General features: G+C 42.2%; 1 protein-coding gene across 6 annotated transcripts in view; it reads left to right on the top strand.

The window, feature by feature from the left end:
• The window catches only part of LOC126281896 (ankyrin repeat and death domain-containing protein 1A-like), a 713288-nt gene that overhangs the window by 651520 nt on the left and 45388 nt on the right, over positions 1-16380 (top strand). For 4 of the 6 annotated variants that reach the window (XM_049981216.1, XM_049981218.1, XM_049981217.1 and 1 more), the window contains one exon: positions 11146-11365. In XM_049981216.1, the coding sequence (XP_049837173.1) occupies positions 11146-11365 (220 nt within the window). Of the gene's footprint in view, positions 1-4825; positions 4898-11145; positions 11366-16380 lie in introns of all 6 variants that reach the window. The other 2 variants (XM_049981214.1, XM_049981215.1) reach the window with 1 other exon arrangement.

Genomic DNA, 16380 nt, shown 5'->3' with positions numbered 1-16380 from the left:
AACTAAGCTTTGAGAAGTCTATGAATAGTCTTCTGTCATTTGGATCATTGTTCAGTCTCAAATATTTCATCAAAACATTAACATCACTGGAACCACCAAAACTGTTTTCCTTCTCAAATGAATCATTCCCTACGATATTGTCTGTATTGTGAGACCCGGGAATCACTTTGGAGAAGATTCCATTACTGACGTTCTCACCATAGAAGCACTGTCTTCTCTTTCGCCAAATGAAGGTCTCGAATGAGATAAATCAGTTCTGATTGACTCAGTCTGCGAGGTTTATTTTATTTATTTATTTATTCATTTATTTTGTCAAAATCAGATGCGTAGGATATGAGAGGCCCGTCGGATTTTCCTGCTTCCACACCGTCTTCAGCTTCTGCATGAAGCTTATCATTCTGGAACTGGTAAATCAACTGAACGTGGAATGGATTGACTACCAGATAGAACGTAACAATACCAAACCCCTCCTCTCTTCTTCATTGACAATCCTGCCTTTACGCGTGGAGTCAAACAGAAGAAGTTATTATTTGTATCTTTGGAGGCTCCAGCCAAACTATAGGCACAAGAAAAGACAAACATCCTTTTTTTTTTTAATTTCTTAGCCATTCTCGTGGTATAGCTGACCAAGAGTTGCTATGAATGTGAGGAGCCTGTTAGTTATCATGTTCCCCTATCTTCATACCAAAATAATGCTTGTACGCCGTCTTTGAATGTGGCGTCAGACTACGTTTCTGTGACGATCGTGTTATTTCGCCACAAATGTAACAAACTTTTGCAGTGAAGTTGCTTATTTTCGTGGCGTTTTGATTAAAGAAACTTTACATTGCAGAAGCACTCGAAACCGGTTACTCTACACTAATTACTAGGCAAATAATACGAAACTCTCACTCACTGTAGCATTAATAACATTTTTAACCTGCAAACGGCTAGCGAACGTTTTATTTTGTCATTTAACAGTTATGATAACCCCAAAACCATAACTACTCACAAACTAAAATTTTGAAGTGGAAAAGAATGACATGTCATTTTAACTTCAAAACAAAAGGTAATATGTCATGGTGATTTTTGAATTAAACAGATGGAAACACGTAAGAGTAGGCTATCTTTGAGCCTGAAACATTTTCATTATTGAGCAGTGTGGCCATATTGTTTCGGTTCGAACTAATGACAAGGTCTTATCGATCATGTTCTTCCAAAATGTACATTAAGTGTACAAGTCAGAGAGTGTAAGTCTCAAATTTTGATTGTTACAGTGAAGTAAACCTAGACCATCAGTATAGATCCACGGTTAGCAGCAGCTAACAAATATGGTTTATGATATCGAGAGTGAATCGTTTCGGGACCAGTAGAAATAATATCTTTTAGTTTAATGTGTTTTTCACAGTTCCCGAGTAACTCAACTGATTGGTTCTTCATTTAATGTTTAATGGTATGAAACCTACCACCAATTACACTGATTTGGTGATGGCAGCCAAGTCTAAGGATGAAAAATCGCTGATCATTTTTTCGGGATTGCCGCAAGTAGTTTTCTCTACATCCCACTTTTCAAGTGATCGTTTTATTGCGCTATATTTCTTTCATCTTGGTCAGTAACGTCTAAAATTAAGTTTCTCTGTCGAATGAGTGAACACGCATGCACGAGGAGGGAGAGAATGTCGTCAGATGATGATATTACGTATTTCCTTACCTCCCTTCTGCCATTTAGCTGGCTGGTGTTAAACATAGGAGACACCGACATGGTTTTCTGAAGGTGGGTCTCACTTGCATTAAGGAGACTGAGAAAGGCAAGTACAACTGCAAAATAACTTCGGCATCAGTTCAACTAATCATCTGACGGCATAAAATGTGTTTTATCTTTATAATCCATCAACAAGAAAACAATACTTTTGTCAATGACTCTTGAGCCAGAGGAAAGTAAGCATCTCGTAATTACTTCCAATTTTCCGGTAGATACCATCCACTCGATACATGGTATTCTGTTTTTCTCTGACGTTTTGATGACGGGTCATGCCAGAAAAGCGTCGGTGGAACACTTCACAGACAAGTGCACTGCTGCTACTAGCGGCCAAAAACGGTGATAAGGACTTGCTCAGTTATTCATGTAAGGGTCACAGACGTCTTGCGACGCTTTATGCTGCAAATTAAACTAAAATCCACAAACTGGTATTTTTGTGGCTCATTAAATAAGCTCATACCTTTTTTCTAAAGCGTATATTTAGCTCTTGTTCTCTGTTTTTTTTTTTTCTTTCTCGTGATAATTTACTGCGGCAGCGTACACAGTTCGCCTCTTAGGCATAATGCTGGAAGATGTTTGTCGTAGCTAATAAGGCGATAATGAAAGCAACTGAAGGAAGAAAAACGTGTCTTGAGAGCTGAGTACGACGAGAACCGCATGAACAAAACCTTCATGATAAAGCACCTACAACAAAGTATGGTATAAACTTCGTAAATGTGAGCACAGTGTTTTGACTCCTAACTTTGTTACTTGGTTAGACGAAATTATACATTTCGACCAGCCAAAGAAGGTTGCAGTTCAGACTATTTCCTTGCAACTGAGAAACAAAAGTGTCTGCTGTGGATCGAGCACCGTTTTGCGTCATCCATTGGGCCAATGCCTTCTTTGGGCCATGGAGCGTCAATGGCACAAGGTATTCGGAGAGGAAACGATTCCATTGGTATAGAAGACAGCTAGTTTAAAATTAAGGCCTGTCATAAGAAATGTTGCGTGAAATGGTGTAAAACCCGAAAAACCACTATTTATGTTTATTGTTAGCCTACCATGAGCCCCAACTGAAGTTCTTCTTTTTGTCAGGGAGGGCTTTCCATCGTATTTGGTGGGTGTTTATTTTAAATTTCTAATTAGAGGGTATGATATTGACTAACTCCGTCCTCTAGTCTAGTTACGAGTAGTGAATGTAAGTGTAGTGTTTAGCACGTGTTCTGTTACTGTCGTGGTCTCCAGTTCAAATACAAGTTATTAATTCAGTTCTCCATGCTGGGGTATCGTTTGCACGTGCCGCCTCCTCTGCATCACCACTGCAAACTGTATCTTTTGAACGTGCTTCCTGTACTAAAATCATGATCTTTCTCTATACAGTTCTTAACCCCCGCCACTTCCATTTTTTTTTCATTACCAAACTGACAATTCCTTGACACCTCAGAATGTGTTCTGTCAACTGATCCCATCTTTTACTCAAATAGTGCCACACATTTCTTTTCTCCGCCATTCGATTTAGCACCTCTTCATTAGTTACTCTATCTACTCATGTAATCTTCAACACTCTTCCATAGGACCAGATTACAAAAGCTTATATTCTCGACTTGCCTGAACTGTTTGCTGTCCACGTCCGCTGTGCACATGCCTCCATAAGAGACTTCCTAAAACTTATTCATATTCCATCTTTGTTTCTGAAAAATTCTTTTCTTCCTTTGCTAATTAGAGGTTATGATAATGACCAACTCCATCCTGTAGTGGAGTTACGAGCAGTGAATGTAAGTGTAGTGTTTAGCACGTGTTCTGTTATTGTCGCGGTCTGCAGTTCGAAGGCCGGTTTTTAATTCAGCTCTCCACACACTCTCCATACCAACAATAGTCAGATAGTTTCGTGCTCAAATGCCAAGATCATCTCCTGCTTTTAGTATCTCAACTCTAACCTAATATTCTCAGAATAGTCTCGTTTAATTCGACTACATTCTATTTCTTATTGTTTTACTTTGTTTGATATTTATACCAAGACACCTTTTGAAACATTAACCCACACATTAACTAGATGTTCTAGTGAATTTCAAAGAATAATGTAGTAATCGGAAAACCTTAATTTTTTAAATCTTTTCTTCTTGAACTCTATCACTCTGCAAATTTCTCCTTAGTTTCCTTTACTGTTTGCCCAATATATGATGTTCCAGGAGGAATGGTCAATATTGAGGGATATGACAAGAACAATCATTCAAAGCACAAAAGTGTACTAAACATGGACTGCAACATGCATGCCTTAAGAGCTCTGAGATCTTGTTCAGTAGAAGAGATGTGATGGACAGTAGCAAAGATGAGCAACTGCTTGTAGCTCTTTGGACATACAATTTAGAACCCATGTTTAGTGGGCTTTTTTTACTTATTTTGGTCCATACCACCTACTGATGTCAATTATCGCTGAAACTGCCGATTTTCGATTATACCAGCTTTTCTCCACGCCAGTTTAACCTGGCTGTTAAAATCGCTCAGTTTAACCGCTATTTGAAATAACCGTTTGCCGGTTTTTTATTCCTATAATTTCCTGTTATAAACCTATAAGTCGAACAAACACTACAGTTTTCACTCTCTGTTTCAAGATACGTAGACTCAAAATACTAAGGCAAATGAGCAATTAAAAGAAAGCCTACACCGTCGAACGTTCGCTGCTTACCTCTAAAAGTGATACGATCTTGAATAATACAAAACATTACCTACTGACTGTAATATTTGTTTAAATTCTGCTCAAAACTCCTGTTGTTGTCGGCGATCGTACCATTGTTTGCGCATTACGAATAGCCAGTGGTTAAGAGTGAAAACTGACATGACGAACTTTTTTTCGTATTAATTTGTCTCTTTGTACGAGCTACAGGCAGGTAAAGGCATGTTGTGTAGAGACATGCAACAGATGAGCTACTTTCTGTTTTTAATGTATAGTATGGATGATTTGTTGTTGGTTTTTAATTTATTACTGTTACCACAATTCTCTTACTCTTTTATTATTTCATAGAAATGACAGAAAAATCTTTCACTTTGTAAAACAGATAACGCATTGTACTTCACTGCTATGTCACTACTTCAAAATATTTCCAGACTAGAGTTGGTGCCATTCTGCAATACAACCGATGCCCGGCGATGACAGCGAGAAACTACCAAATAAAACAGGTGGGGGCACGTCTTGCATAATGCGCGTAAACCTGTACCTTGCCCACGAATACGGCAACAGGTTCATTACAGTCTCAGCAATACTGTACCAGTTCTTATGGGATGTCTTTGGCGTTCGTTTCGTCGGCATTAAAAATATCACTGATTGCATTTCCCAATTTCTAATACAACTCAATATTTCAAACCACTGCAAATTTTACAAATACAAATTACTCCTTTTTAAAAAGATTGATTTAAAAATGAAAAATGTTTGCAATGCTGCTACGGATAAGTGATATTTCAGTTTTTACTCGTTTATTAGCAAAAAATTACAAACTACCGTTATAACTGAGACTAGACAAATACCGAAAAATGCAGGGTTATGCATAACTAAAAGAACGGTATCGGTTTTAACAGACCGATTTTTCCCATAGCTAATACTACCTACCACCTCCCAAAATATAGGAAGCAAAGAGCTTGCAGTAGAAGACATTTGTTTCACAATATCGGAGATAAAGGACTCCCCTTAGCTCTTAAGGTACCTATTTCAACCCATGTTTACTGTACTTTTATACATCGAGTGATCGTACCTGCCAGATCCCCGAATGCTTAAAATTTCTCCTGAGACACACGGTATACAGAAATAATACCATCAGGTATAGCCTACAGCCCTGGGTCATTCCTTTCTCAATTACGGTCTCCTTTTATCTTCCTAACTGTAGTGTGGATCGTGCACAACTTGTAGATAACTTTTGGTTTCTCGTTATTTGTCACTTCTACATTCAGAATTAGAAAGTTATTCCAGCCAACATTATCAAATTATCTACAGATGCAATAGATCTGAATTTTCCCTGCTTCAGTCTATCTTCTAGAATAAGCCTTAGTGTTAGCACTGCCTCACGTGTTCCAACAATTTTCCAGAGCCACAACCGATCTTCCCTGAAATCAACTGCTGCGTCTTTCCATACTTCTGTAGGTAATTCCTGGCAGTATTTCACAACCACGACATATTAAAACTGTTGGACAGAAATAATCGCAGGTAATGGTGAACGACACTGAAACATTGCACATATGTAATAGAGTTGAAATAGTGCGTTTATAATGAAAAATAATACAGATTTGAACACATGGAGGAATGCAGCACAACGGAAATAAATAACGCTCATGTTTGACACAGGTCAGATACCCAACATAAAAGATGATATCGGACTGTCAGTAAGAAAAATACCTTCCTCGAGCTCTAACGTTTATTTTGCATCTAATATACATGCAGGCTACTAAACTGTTGAGGAGTCCCTGGGGGATTCTCTCCCACCCCTCTCCCAAAGCGGTTTTCAGCACTTTCGCAGTTCAGAGGGGCGGTGTTCTTTGATAAACAGTTCTTCCAAAAGTATCCAAAGCATTCCCTATAGGGTTAACGCCCGAGGAGTACCCAGGCCATTCCAAACGTTCAATACCTTCACTTTCCACTGTGTGTGACACCTCACTGGTTCTGTCTGCGCTGGCATTGTCGTCCATAAAGAGAAAGTCGGGACCTACTGCACCCGCAACATGATCCGAATAATCTCCCTGCAATACCAGTGCGACGTATCAGTACCTTGCGGAAAAGATGCAGCAGTATTCGGTCTTTGTGCATAATGCCTGACTACACCATAACGCTTAGGCAGTATCAATGACGATCATGAGTATTCTGTGCTATGTAACGTGTTCAACTGCCTCTCCACACTAACTGGTGGCCAGAATCACCTGTCGCAATGAAACAGGATTCGTCGGAGAACATCACTTTGGGTGGGTCTGCCCCGATAGCTGAGTGGTCAGCGTGACGGATTGCGGTTCTACCGGCCCAGTTCGATTCCCGGCTGGGTCGGGGATTTTCTCTGCTCATGGACTGTGTCGCCCAATGTGGCATCGAATGTAATAAGACCTGCACCAAGATGGCCGGACCTGCCCAGCAAGGGGCCTCCAGGCCAATGACGCCCAACGCTCATTTCCATTTACATCACTCTGGATCTCCATTGTTCACACCAATCAGTGCGTTCACTACACTAGCCAAGTATTTAACAAGCTTCCGAGCATACAAACTTACCTGATTTAATCGCCCCGAAATACATTACTAGCCATTAAAATTGCTATACCACGTGATGACGTGTTCCAGACGCGAAATTTAACCGACAGGAAGAAAATGCGATATACAAATGATTAGCCTTTCAGAACATTGGTTGGCACCGGTGGCGACACATGCAACGAGCTGACATGAGGAAAGTGTCCAACCGATTTCTCATGCACCAACAGCAGTTGACTGGCGTTACCTGGTGAAACTTTGTTGTGATGCCTCGTGTAAGCGGGAGAAATGCGTACCATCACGTTTCCGACTTTGATCATGGTCGGATTGGAGCCTATCACGATTGCGGTCTATCCTGTCGCGACATTGCTGCTCGCGTTGTTCAAGATCCAATGACTGTTAGCATAATATGGAATCGCTGGGTTCAGGAAGGTAATATGGCTTTCCGTGCTGGATCCTAACTGCCTCGTATCACTAGCAGTCGAGATGACAGGCATCTTATCCGTTGGCTGTAACGGATCGTGCAGCCACGTCTCGATCCCTGAGTCAACAGATGGCGACTTTCGTAAGACAACAACCATCTGCACGAACAGTTCGAAAACGTTTGCAGCCACACGGACTATCAGCTCGGAGACCGTGGCTGCGGTTACCCTTGACGCTGCATCACAGACAGGAACGCCTGCGATTGTATACTCATTATTTCTGATGAATCCAGGTTCTGTTTACAGAATCATGATGGTCGCGTCCGTGTTTGGCGACATCGCAGTGAACGCGTAGTGGAAGTGTGTATTCGTCATCGCTATACTGGCGTATCGCCCGGCGTGATGGTAGGGGGTGGCATTGGTTACACGTCTCGGTCACCTCTTGATCACATTGACGACACTTTGAACAGTGGACGTTACATTTCAGATGTGTTACGACCCGTGGCTCTACCATCATCCGATCCCTTCGAGACCCTTCATTTCTGCAGGATAATGCACGACTGAATGTTGCAAGTCCTGTACGGGCCTTTCTGGATACAGAAAATGTTCGTCTGCTGCCCTGGCCAGCACCTTCTCCAGATCTCTAACCAACTGAAAACGTCTGGTCAATGGTGACCGAGCAACTGGATCGTCACAATATGCCAGTCACAACTGTTGATGAACTGTGGTATCATGTTGAAGCTGCATGGGCAGATGTACCTGTACACGCCATCCAAGCTCTCTTGGACTCAATGTCCAGGCGTATCAAGGCCGTTATTACGGTCAGAGGTGGTTGATCTGGGTCCTGATTTCTCAGGATCTGTGCACCCAAATTGCGTGAAAATGTAACCACATGTCCGGTCTAGTATAATGTATTTGTCCAATGAACACCTGTTTATCATCTGCATTTCTTCTTGATGTAGCAATGTTAATGAACAGCAGTGTAGTTCTAGCAGAGGTACGAGCACCGGTAGCAGTTCCAGGCCCTGTTTGGTAGTCAGATATCTGTTCCTTTTTGCCACTAGGGCTACGTATGGATCCTCGTGCAGTGTGGCGGCCCGTCATCTATCACCGACATCCTTCCACGTAGTACTTAGAGCTTCAGCGGTCTTTTTTAGTCACGAGATGCCACTGTTCCAAACTTCCATAGCGTGGCAATAGTAATGACTCTTTGACCGCGTTCTAGCGGTCCAACTGCACTTACACGGTCGTGAGCACTCAGATGTCTTGCAGAAATGTCGTACCATGCGGAATGTCGCAGTAGTCGGTTCCACAACAACCTTTATCAAATGTCGTGCCGCGTAATCAGTCGAATCCATATAGAGCTTTCGTGCAAAGGCTTTGCTGCATTTAATCCTGCCTGCTACAGTTCCTTTTACTATCATTGGTCAGGTGTGAATCGTGGGTTTACTTTCAAAACCTTTTCTTAAGAATTTTCTTTATTTACTAGCGATTCATCAAGAACATTAAGACATTTAATCACGCTATGTGAGCGTGGAAGTAGTTGCCAGTGGGTAACTCACGAAAACAAATTTTTTTCAACAAATGGAAATTTTATTCCTTAAAGTCCCCTTTTTTTGAAACAGATTTAAAATTATAATCAGAAAGCACCCTGTAATTATCAATTTACAATTTATTCAGAGGCAGAAAGAACCAATTTTGATAGTCTGAGCTTTCGGGCTGAAAACCTTGTCGCTACCTTTTGACACGGCCGTAGTCACGACCGCTCACAACATCTGAAAGACTACACTGGTGCAAATCTGCAACACACCATTCTACTTTGAACTAAAAATTTTACCAACTCATACAAGCACATGCACCCCATATGAGGGATGGAAATGGTACAAAACACTAACATTAAAAAAATAACTTGCCACCAAAGGTGCAACATGATTAAAAAAAATTGTTACAATGGAAGGGTGGCAACTTTACATACTAAAATGACCATTTAAATAAAAACCCATGAAATGCAGTCTTACATAAAATATACTAACATGCTCTACATTACACATATACTGCCTCTCAAGATGATAGGCAAGATAAAAACATATTTAAGGAATTTAGCCTTTACACCTTAAGCAATAAATTCGTTAACACCGAATCCGACAAACATGACAGAGGCAGCTATTATCGTACGGCATACCGACAGACAGACAGACAGACACTAACTGCCTAACAAATGCGGACGAGAGACAGAGCAGCGAGCTGGGGACGAGAGACTGACCAAGAAAACAAATAGAATTTAACAAGTAAATGAAACAACGTATCACGAATCACTTAATTTCTAATAAACTGCGATGTCTGGCGTAGACCTGGCGCAGCACGCCCAAAACGCTCTCCCGAACCGTCCACTGCCAGCCGCTTCAACAGGCGCAGGAAGGCGCGCCTATCTCCCGTCTCACGTTGTCGCAGCTCGCGCCGGCCAGACCGATGTCGTGGGTTGACTCCTGTTGCTCTCGTGTCGGCTGCGAAGCCACTACCCCTCGCTATACTGCGAGGCCCACTGGACTGACGTGGCGACCTCACATGCGCCGACGCTCAAGACGGACAAGTCATCATATGTGCCAGTGCGCGACCGACCAGCCCATCGATACAACCGTCAATGACCACTGCCTGAAGAAACTCGAGCAGCACTCCGGACGACAGACAGACACCGATTGCCCCAGACTGACCCAGCTGACCAATTGATCCGCTGGCGAGTTTTTATTTCTTTATTGTTATTTTCATACCTGTACAATCAGGTAGGCTGTCAGCGGCATGCTACACCGCTCTTCAGCCATAGAGTTGACAATGATATAAGACAGAATGGAGATCCAGAGTAAACATAGTGACAGGCAAAAAGTAGTGGACACAGAAATACAAAAAAACACAGAGCCGTTCACGCTCGACGATAACGACAATGAAAACATGTTCACACGGCGCACATAACACTGAGGAATCCGACGGCACAGGTGAACGTATGAGCGTGACGGCGGACACTAAAAAGACAAAACGACGGCACACTCATGCGAAACTGATGGGTATGATCTCTGGCGCGCGAATGTCCACAGAGCGTGTACGAGTCTGGGGACTTGCCAAGAGGGGAAGAAGGGGGAGTGGGAGGGAGAGGAGTGAGCAAGGATGCCAATGGCGGAGGAGATGGAAGTAGAAGATGGAGGAAGGGCTGGAGGGGAAGCCCAGGGGAGGAGTGGGGAGAGAGGGAGGGGAGAGAAGGGGGGGAGAAGGGGGGGAGGGTACCGGAAGGAACATACACAGGAAGAGAGGGAAGATCAAAGTTGGTAGGAGGGGTAGATAGAGGGGAGGAGGGCATCATCAGGGAGGGGGAGCTGGCGGAAGCCACCTTGGGAGAGGGTAAGGAGGGTGGAGAGATGGAGAGCAGGTGGGACATGGGAATACAGGCGCGGCCGCTGGCGAGCTCAAAGCGCCCCTTAAATACACGTGAACAGGCAACCTTTCCCCTTTCCCAACAGAGAGAGACACCAAAGATGCTCTTGCCACAGCGGCGCCACCGCCAAAAACGGAGGGCGACTACTTCACACTAAGCGCTGGAGCACACTCTTCAAAACAACAATTTTTCCCACGCCTCAAGGTGCTCCATAGTAATTGTCTGGTTGTTCCACAGCAAGAACGTTATTTCTCAGCAAGTGTCAGTTGTTGTCAAGCAATGTGATACTCCCGACTGTCAGCAGCCGCCTTACCCGTTGCGATGGGCGAGTGAGAGGAACGAGTGTGGCCGTGTTGCACAGGACGCGGCCGACGAGGACGGCGAGGGCGCGGAGAGAGGGGGGCGCGGCCGGCGGCGCTGGCAGCTGAGCCGCGAGGAGGCCGCGACGGGCAACGAGCGCCTGCGCGCCGTCCTCTGGAAGGTGGCCTACAAGCAGCTGGCTCCGGGAGAGTGGAAGCGCCTCGCGCACCACTGGGCCTTCACCGACGAGCAGATCAAGGCCATCGAGCACCAGTACACCGGTAAGGCCTGCGCCGCTGCACGCGGTCTTTCCTTCTTACACTGACGGAACTGGAAGGTGTTATTACGGTATATTGATAATTTTTACGTATGGACTGTCTGACAGCAGTTGAATAAAACATAATTTTAGTGCCATACGCGTTTCGCCTTTATTTTCTACATTCAGTGGCCTGCAATATGTACATATGTTAGCTATTTAATTTACATTTTTGTCGTGTGCCTATCGGTTTTAAATAGTTCTGGTGGCTGGTATTTCCTTTTAAGTAGTTATTTTTTTAACTGTACTTACAGGTTGCGTTGACAATTTCTTACATATTAACGCTCCTCTTGCATTTTTGGTGTTGTTCTTCTTATTATGAATGCCAATTTTTCCCACATTCCACAGCACTATGAACTGAACGCTTGTTCAATGTAATGTTTTGGTTTCTATTGCCGACTGCCAAATGTTCCTGCCAAAGACCGAATGTCATTGCCAAACTTTCGAGTGTAATTATTGAAGTATCTGTGATCTGTTAGTGTGTGCGTTTGTCTCTCTCTCTCTCTCTCTCTCTCTCTCTCTCTCTCTCTCTCTCTGTGTGTGTGTGTGTGTGTGTGTGTGTGTGTGTGTGTGTCCAGATGTTTGGAGGATGATGGTTATGGTGTTTCAAATGCTCTGCAAATGTGCAATGGTTTTTTTCATACTTCTAACATCTGATTTGTTCTTTGTATCTTGTTTCAAAATTCCTGCATGTCATGCATATGTATACTGCAATACATCACACAGCATGACACAAATCATTTCACGTTTGCAGAGCATTTAAAACACCATAAACATCATCCTACAAACATGGAACAAGAAATGAAAATAATGACAATAAGCAACCATGACAAACATCTTATACAAACGCAAGAAAACTTTCACATCCGGAAAGCCATAGCAGAAAACAAACATGTGATAAATGAACAAACACACATAAGCACAGGCTCCCTACTTAATAAAGGAAATGATAATATCAAACAAAAAAAACTCTACACACACACACACACACACACACACACACACACACACACACACACACACACAGAACAAAAAATTACATCACAACAAAACACACACACACACACAAACACAAACGTACACACATATGCATACACGAACAGATCACAGATATTTCAATAATTACACTCGAAAGTTTGGCAATAACATTCGATCTTTGGCAGGAACATTTGACAGTCGGCAACAGAAACAAAAACGTTGCATTGAAACAAGCGTTCAGTTCATAGTGCTGCAGAATGTGGGGAAGAAACAGCAAATTGGCATTCATATTACGAAGAACAACACCAAAAATGCAACAGGAGCGTAATATGTAAGAAATTGTCAACTCAACCTGTAAGTACAGTTAAAAACATTACTACTTAATAGGAAATACCAGCCACCAGAACTGTTTATAACCTATATTTATTTATTTATTTATTTATTTAACCTGGCAAGATTAGGGCCATCAGGCCCTCTCTTACATCTAACCAGGCATTCTACTTATTTTACAGTCATATGTTTCAGTGGGCACAGTGACGAAAATGTAAATTAAATAGCTAACATATGTACATATTCCAAGCCATTGACGATGCCTTGAAGAAAATAAAGGCGAAACGCGTATGGCACTAAAATTGTGTTTTATTCAGTTGCTGTCAGACGGTCAGTAAGTAAAAATTACCAATATACCGTTATATTACACGCAACTGAGGAAGACAGGACTACACAAGTAGAAGATGGAAAGTGTTACAACAGTCTGGTCAGATGATCCTCACTGCATCACTGCTCTGTAGGGCGCGGGTACCATACGCTCCCATCTGCTCGCTCGAAAACCAGCTAAACCGGTGTAGGCTACCCTCTAGGCATTCAGATTCCCGAGATGGTAAGGAAAGGAAAGGAAAACTAATGATACCAGCTGCATCGGGATTTTGGCCGGAATCAGTGCCGATGAGTGAAAATGTGTGCTGGACCATGATTCGAGTCTGGAATCACCTGCATACTAGGCAGTTACGTTAGCCACTGCGCCACTCGGACACAGTGTTCATGGACTATCTCGGCACTTTCCCCAGCTGACCAACACTAGAGAGCCTGTATACAGAGAGAGTGGCCATAGGTGAAGTTGCCCGTGATTGGTTGATTAGCTTTGGCGCTATTGTTCTGCTAAACGACTCTCGCGCTTCCTATGTTCGCCGTGCTTTTGAGTTGAATTGAAGTTCAGAGGACTTTTGGAAACGATTAAAAGGTATTTGAATTATTGAGAGACTTGTTATGCGTTCTGCATACATGTTGGAGTTAGTTGTATATCGTTTTTAGTGCGTAATTAGCGTTTTGTGATGAAGTCGGTAGGCCTACATGTTTGAAGTAAACACGTTAGTAATTGTGCAGTATTGTTTTTGACATCTGTAATTCGTTCTGCAGACGTTCGTAAGCGATGCCAGGTTGTGCTGCATTTGGTTGTTCCAATAGAGGCGAAGGTTGATTTCGCATGTAACATCACAAGCATTTATGAAGCCAATGTCTGTTCCTGTAATTGTTGTGCCATGCTCATTCGACTTCATAGCGTCAAACTTTATTTAGTTCAGAATCAGAACACTGGGCATTATTTTGGTTTCAGTATTATTGCCTGACTGGGGACGCAGGCAAGTTGTAAGCACGTTTTCCGCAGTTGTCGTGGTTGCTGAAACGTTATTCATAGTAAGTAATTGTAGGTACTCTTGAAGACAGTTTTTAACACGCCTACTTACTGTGGGTAGAAGGGATACGGTAGTTTTCTTGTTATATTTGGTCGTTATTACAGTAGCCTACATTTAACATTACCTGATTTTTGTAATCTTTTTCTTTTGTTATCTACGAGCGGTATTCAGTATATATGTGAACGAAAGTCGTAAGCAGTTATTTACTTGTGACATGCAAAAAGGGTGAAAACGTGGCAAGGAAGTACTAATACGTCTTACACTTTTTGCATGTCACAAGTAAACAACTGCTTAGGACTTTCATTCATCTGACGTAATACAGGTACGTTAAACCATTAGCGGAATTGCACTTCCATTACAAAACAAATGCTATACACTCTATTTTTATATTTACGTTACTTTCATAGCAATATGTCTAGTAAACGAACTTTAAAGGAGATAAATGCAAGTAACGAATAATTTTTACAGCCACTGTATCAAATTTTCCTGTGCTGTACGTAGTAGGCTACTATGAGTATATTATAGCTGTAAAGAAAGGCATTTAACGAATGATTTCGTCATATTGTCTTGTGCTTTTGATTCGGTGAGCGAATACTCCACTACTGGCAATTCAGAAGTCCCGCCTGCAGATTGGCAGAAAAATGGCCGCCGTATCGTCCGGTTGGCCACTCTCTCCCTATACAGGCTCTCTAACCAACACTCCCGCCTAGAGCCACCTGTAAGCGGTCGACGTCCATGTCCTCCATGCTCGCTGATTTTAGATTGTTGCTGGAGGTCGAATATAAATATGCATCTGCGCTGAAGGTTGTTTGAATTTGTGGTTTCTGTTCTTTCGGACTTGCTTTCATACAATTCTCTCGTCTCGACACATAAGTCGCTCATGGCAATGGTTCAATATTTCTTAAAGCTCGAAATATGGAGATAACCTGCTCGTGTACAACCACTGGGTATCTGTCATGATCTCCGAGCGACCGGTACGGTCGCAGTTTTGAATCCTGCCTCGGGCTTGGATGTGTGTGATGTCCTGCGGATAGTCAGGTTTAAGTAGTTCTAAGTTCTAGGGAACTGATGACCTCAGATGTTAAGTCCCATAGTACTCAGAGCCGTTTGAATCATTATTTTGTCATGATCTCTTTCTGACATGTTCCAGTAACGTTAGACACGCCAGACAGTCTTCAACTTTCATCTATAGTTATGGCTTTTATCTGCACTGAAAATGTTGAAAAAAAGGTGCCCACATGATTAAATGTTAATCAGCATGTTCCACTAGCATGGGAATACTGGAGTACAACTTGGCAGCGTTCGCTCAACGGCTTCATGGTGTAACACTGTCCCTTTCCATCAATGTAACTACTTAATCTCTTAGAAATCAAGAATAAAGGTATTGAGAGGCATGTTTACAATTAAGGGGTGTCTTTACAATTAATATGAATATGGGGAGTAAAGTATGGCCTCAATACAACTGTCGCGCAAACGAAATGCACTAGGATGTTCCGTACATCAGAGCTGGATGAAGCATGGATTTTTAGCAGTGATAGGGCAAACAAAAATTCTGGCGAAGGAACTTTTATTAGATCAGTAAATTTAATTACACCCATGAATATGTATAATGAGTAATATTGCCTGTAGTCTATTACGCTGCATATTAATTTAACCTAGAACTGTAATTTGTAGTCCCCTGCAAGGTCGATAATCTATGGAAGAGGAATGATCAAAGGATGGTTTACTCATAAACACTTACACTCACATGCACTTGAGAGACTAACTGGGTCGAAAAGAAATAAAAACCTTCACCATAGCACACGTGGGTAGCAAGAGGGGCTGTTCCCTTGATTTTAACATACGGGATAAATGAATAAAATTTCTATTAAACTGAATTACTATAAAATGAAGCATAAATAAGAATCACAATTAATTCAGATATTCTACAGCCTTCGATCACTGTGGCCTTCGCACTGTAGACTTTCTCTTTAGAACACGACCACGTGGTCCTCACAAAGAAAGTTATCAGGTGAGACGACCTGCACAAAATTCAGTGATAAACTCACGTAAATCATACGCAATATACATACTCTCACGAAAGGGATACTAAACAAAATGATCTGAACCACAATAAACGCAACACGGTCCCACGTGTTTGATTCACAGTTCAACTGAACTATAGCCTACACCTTCCCTGTATTTTAAGGCATTTAACACTCGCGAATTAGTAAAATTTGTCACACTCGATAATAAACTATGAACGATTTAAGGAATCGTTTACTTTGAGTAGCTTTGTAAAACCTACACAAAACACAACATTAACTTCTCA

Source organism: Schistocerca gregaria, chromosome 7 (genome assembly GCF_023897955.1).
Source record: "Schistocerca gregaria isolate iqSchGreg1 chromosome 7, iqSchGreg1.2, whole genome shotgun sequence".
In the NCBI taxonomy this organism is placed as follows: domain Eukaryota; kingdom Metazoa; phylum Arthropoda; class Insecta; order Orthoptera; family Acrididae; genus Schistocerca; species Schistocerca gregaria.
This window is presented reverse-complemented; position numbering and strand designations above follow the sequence as displayed.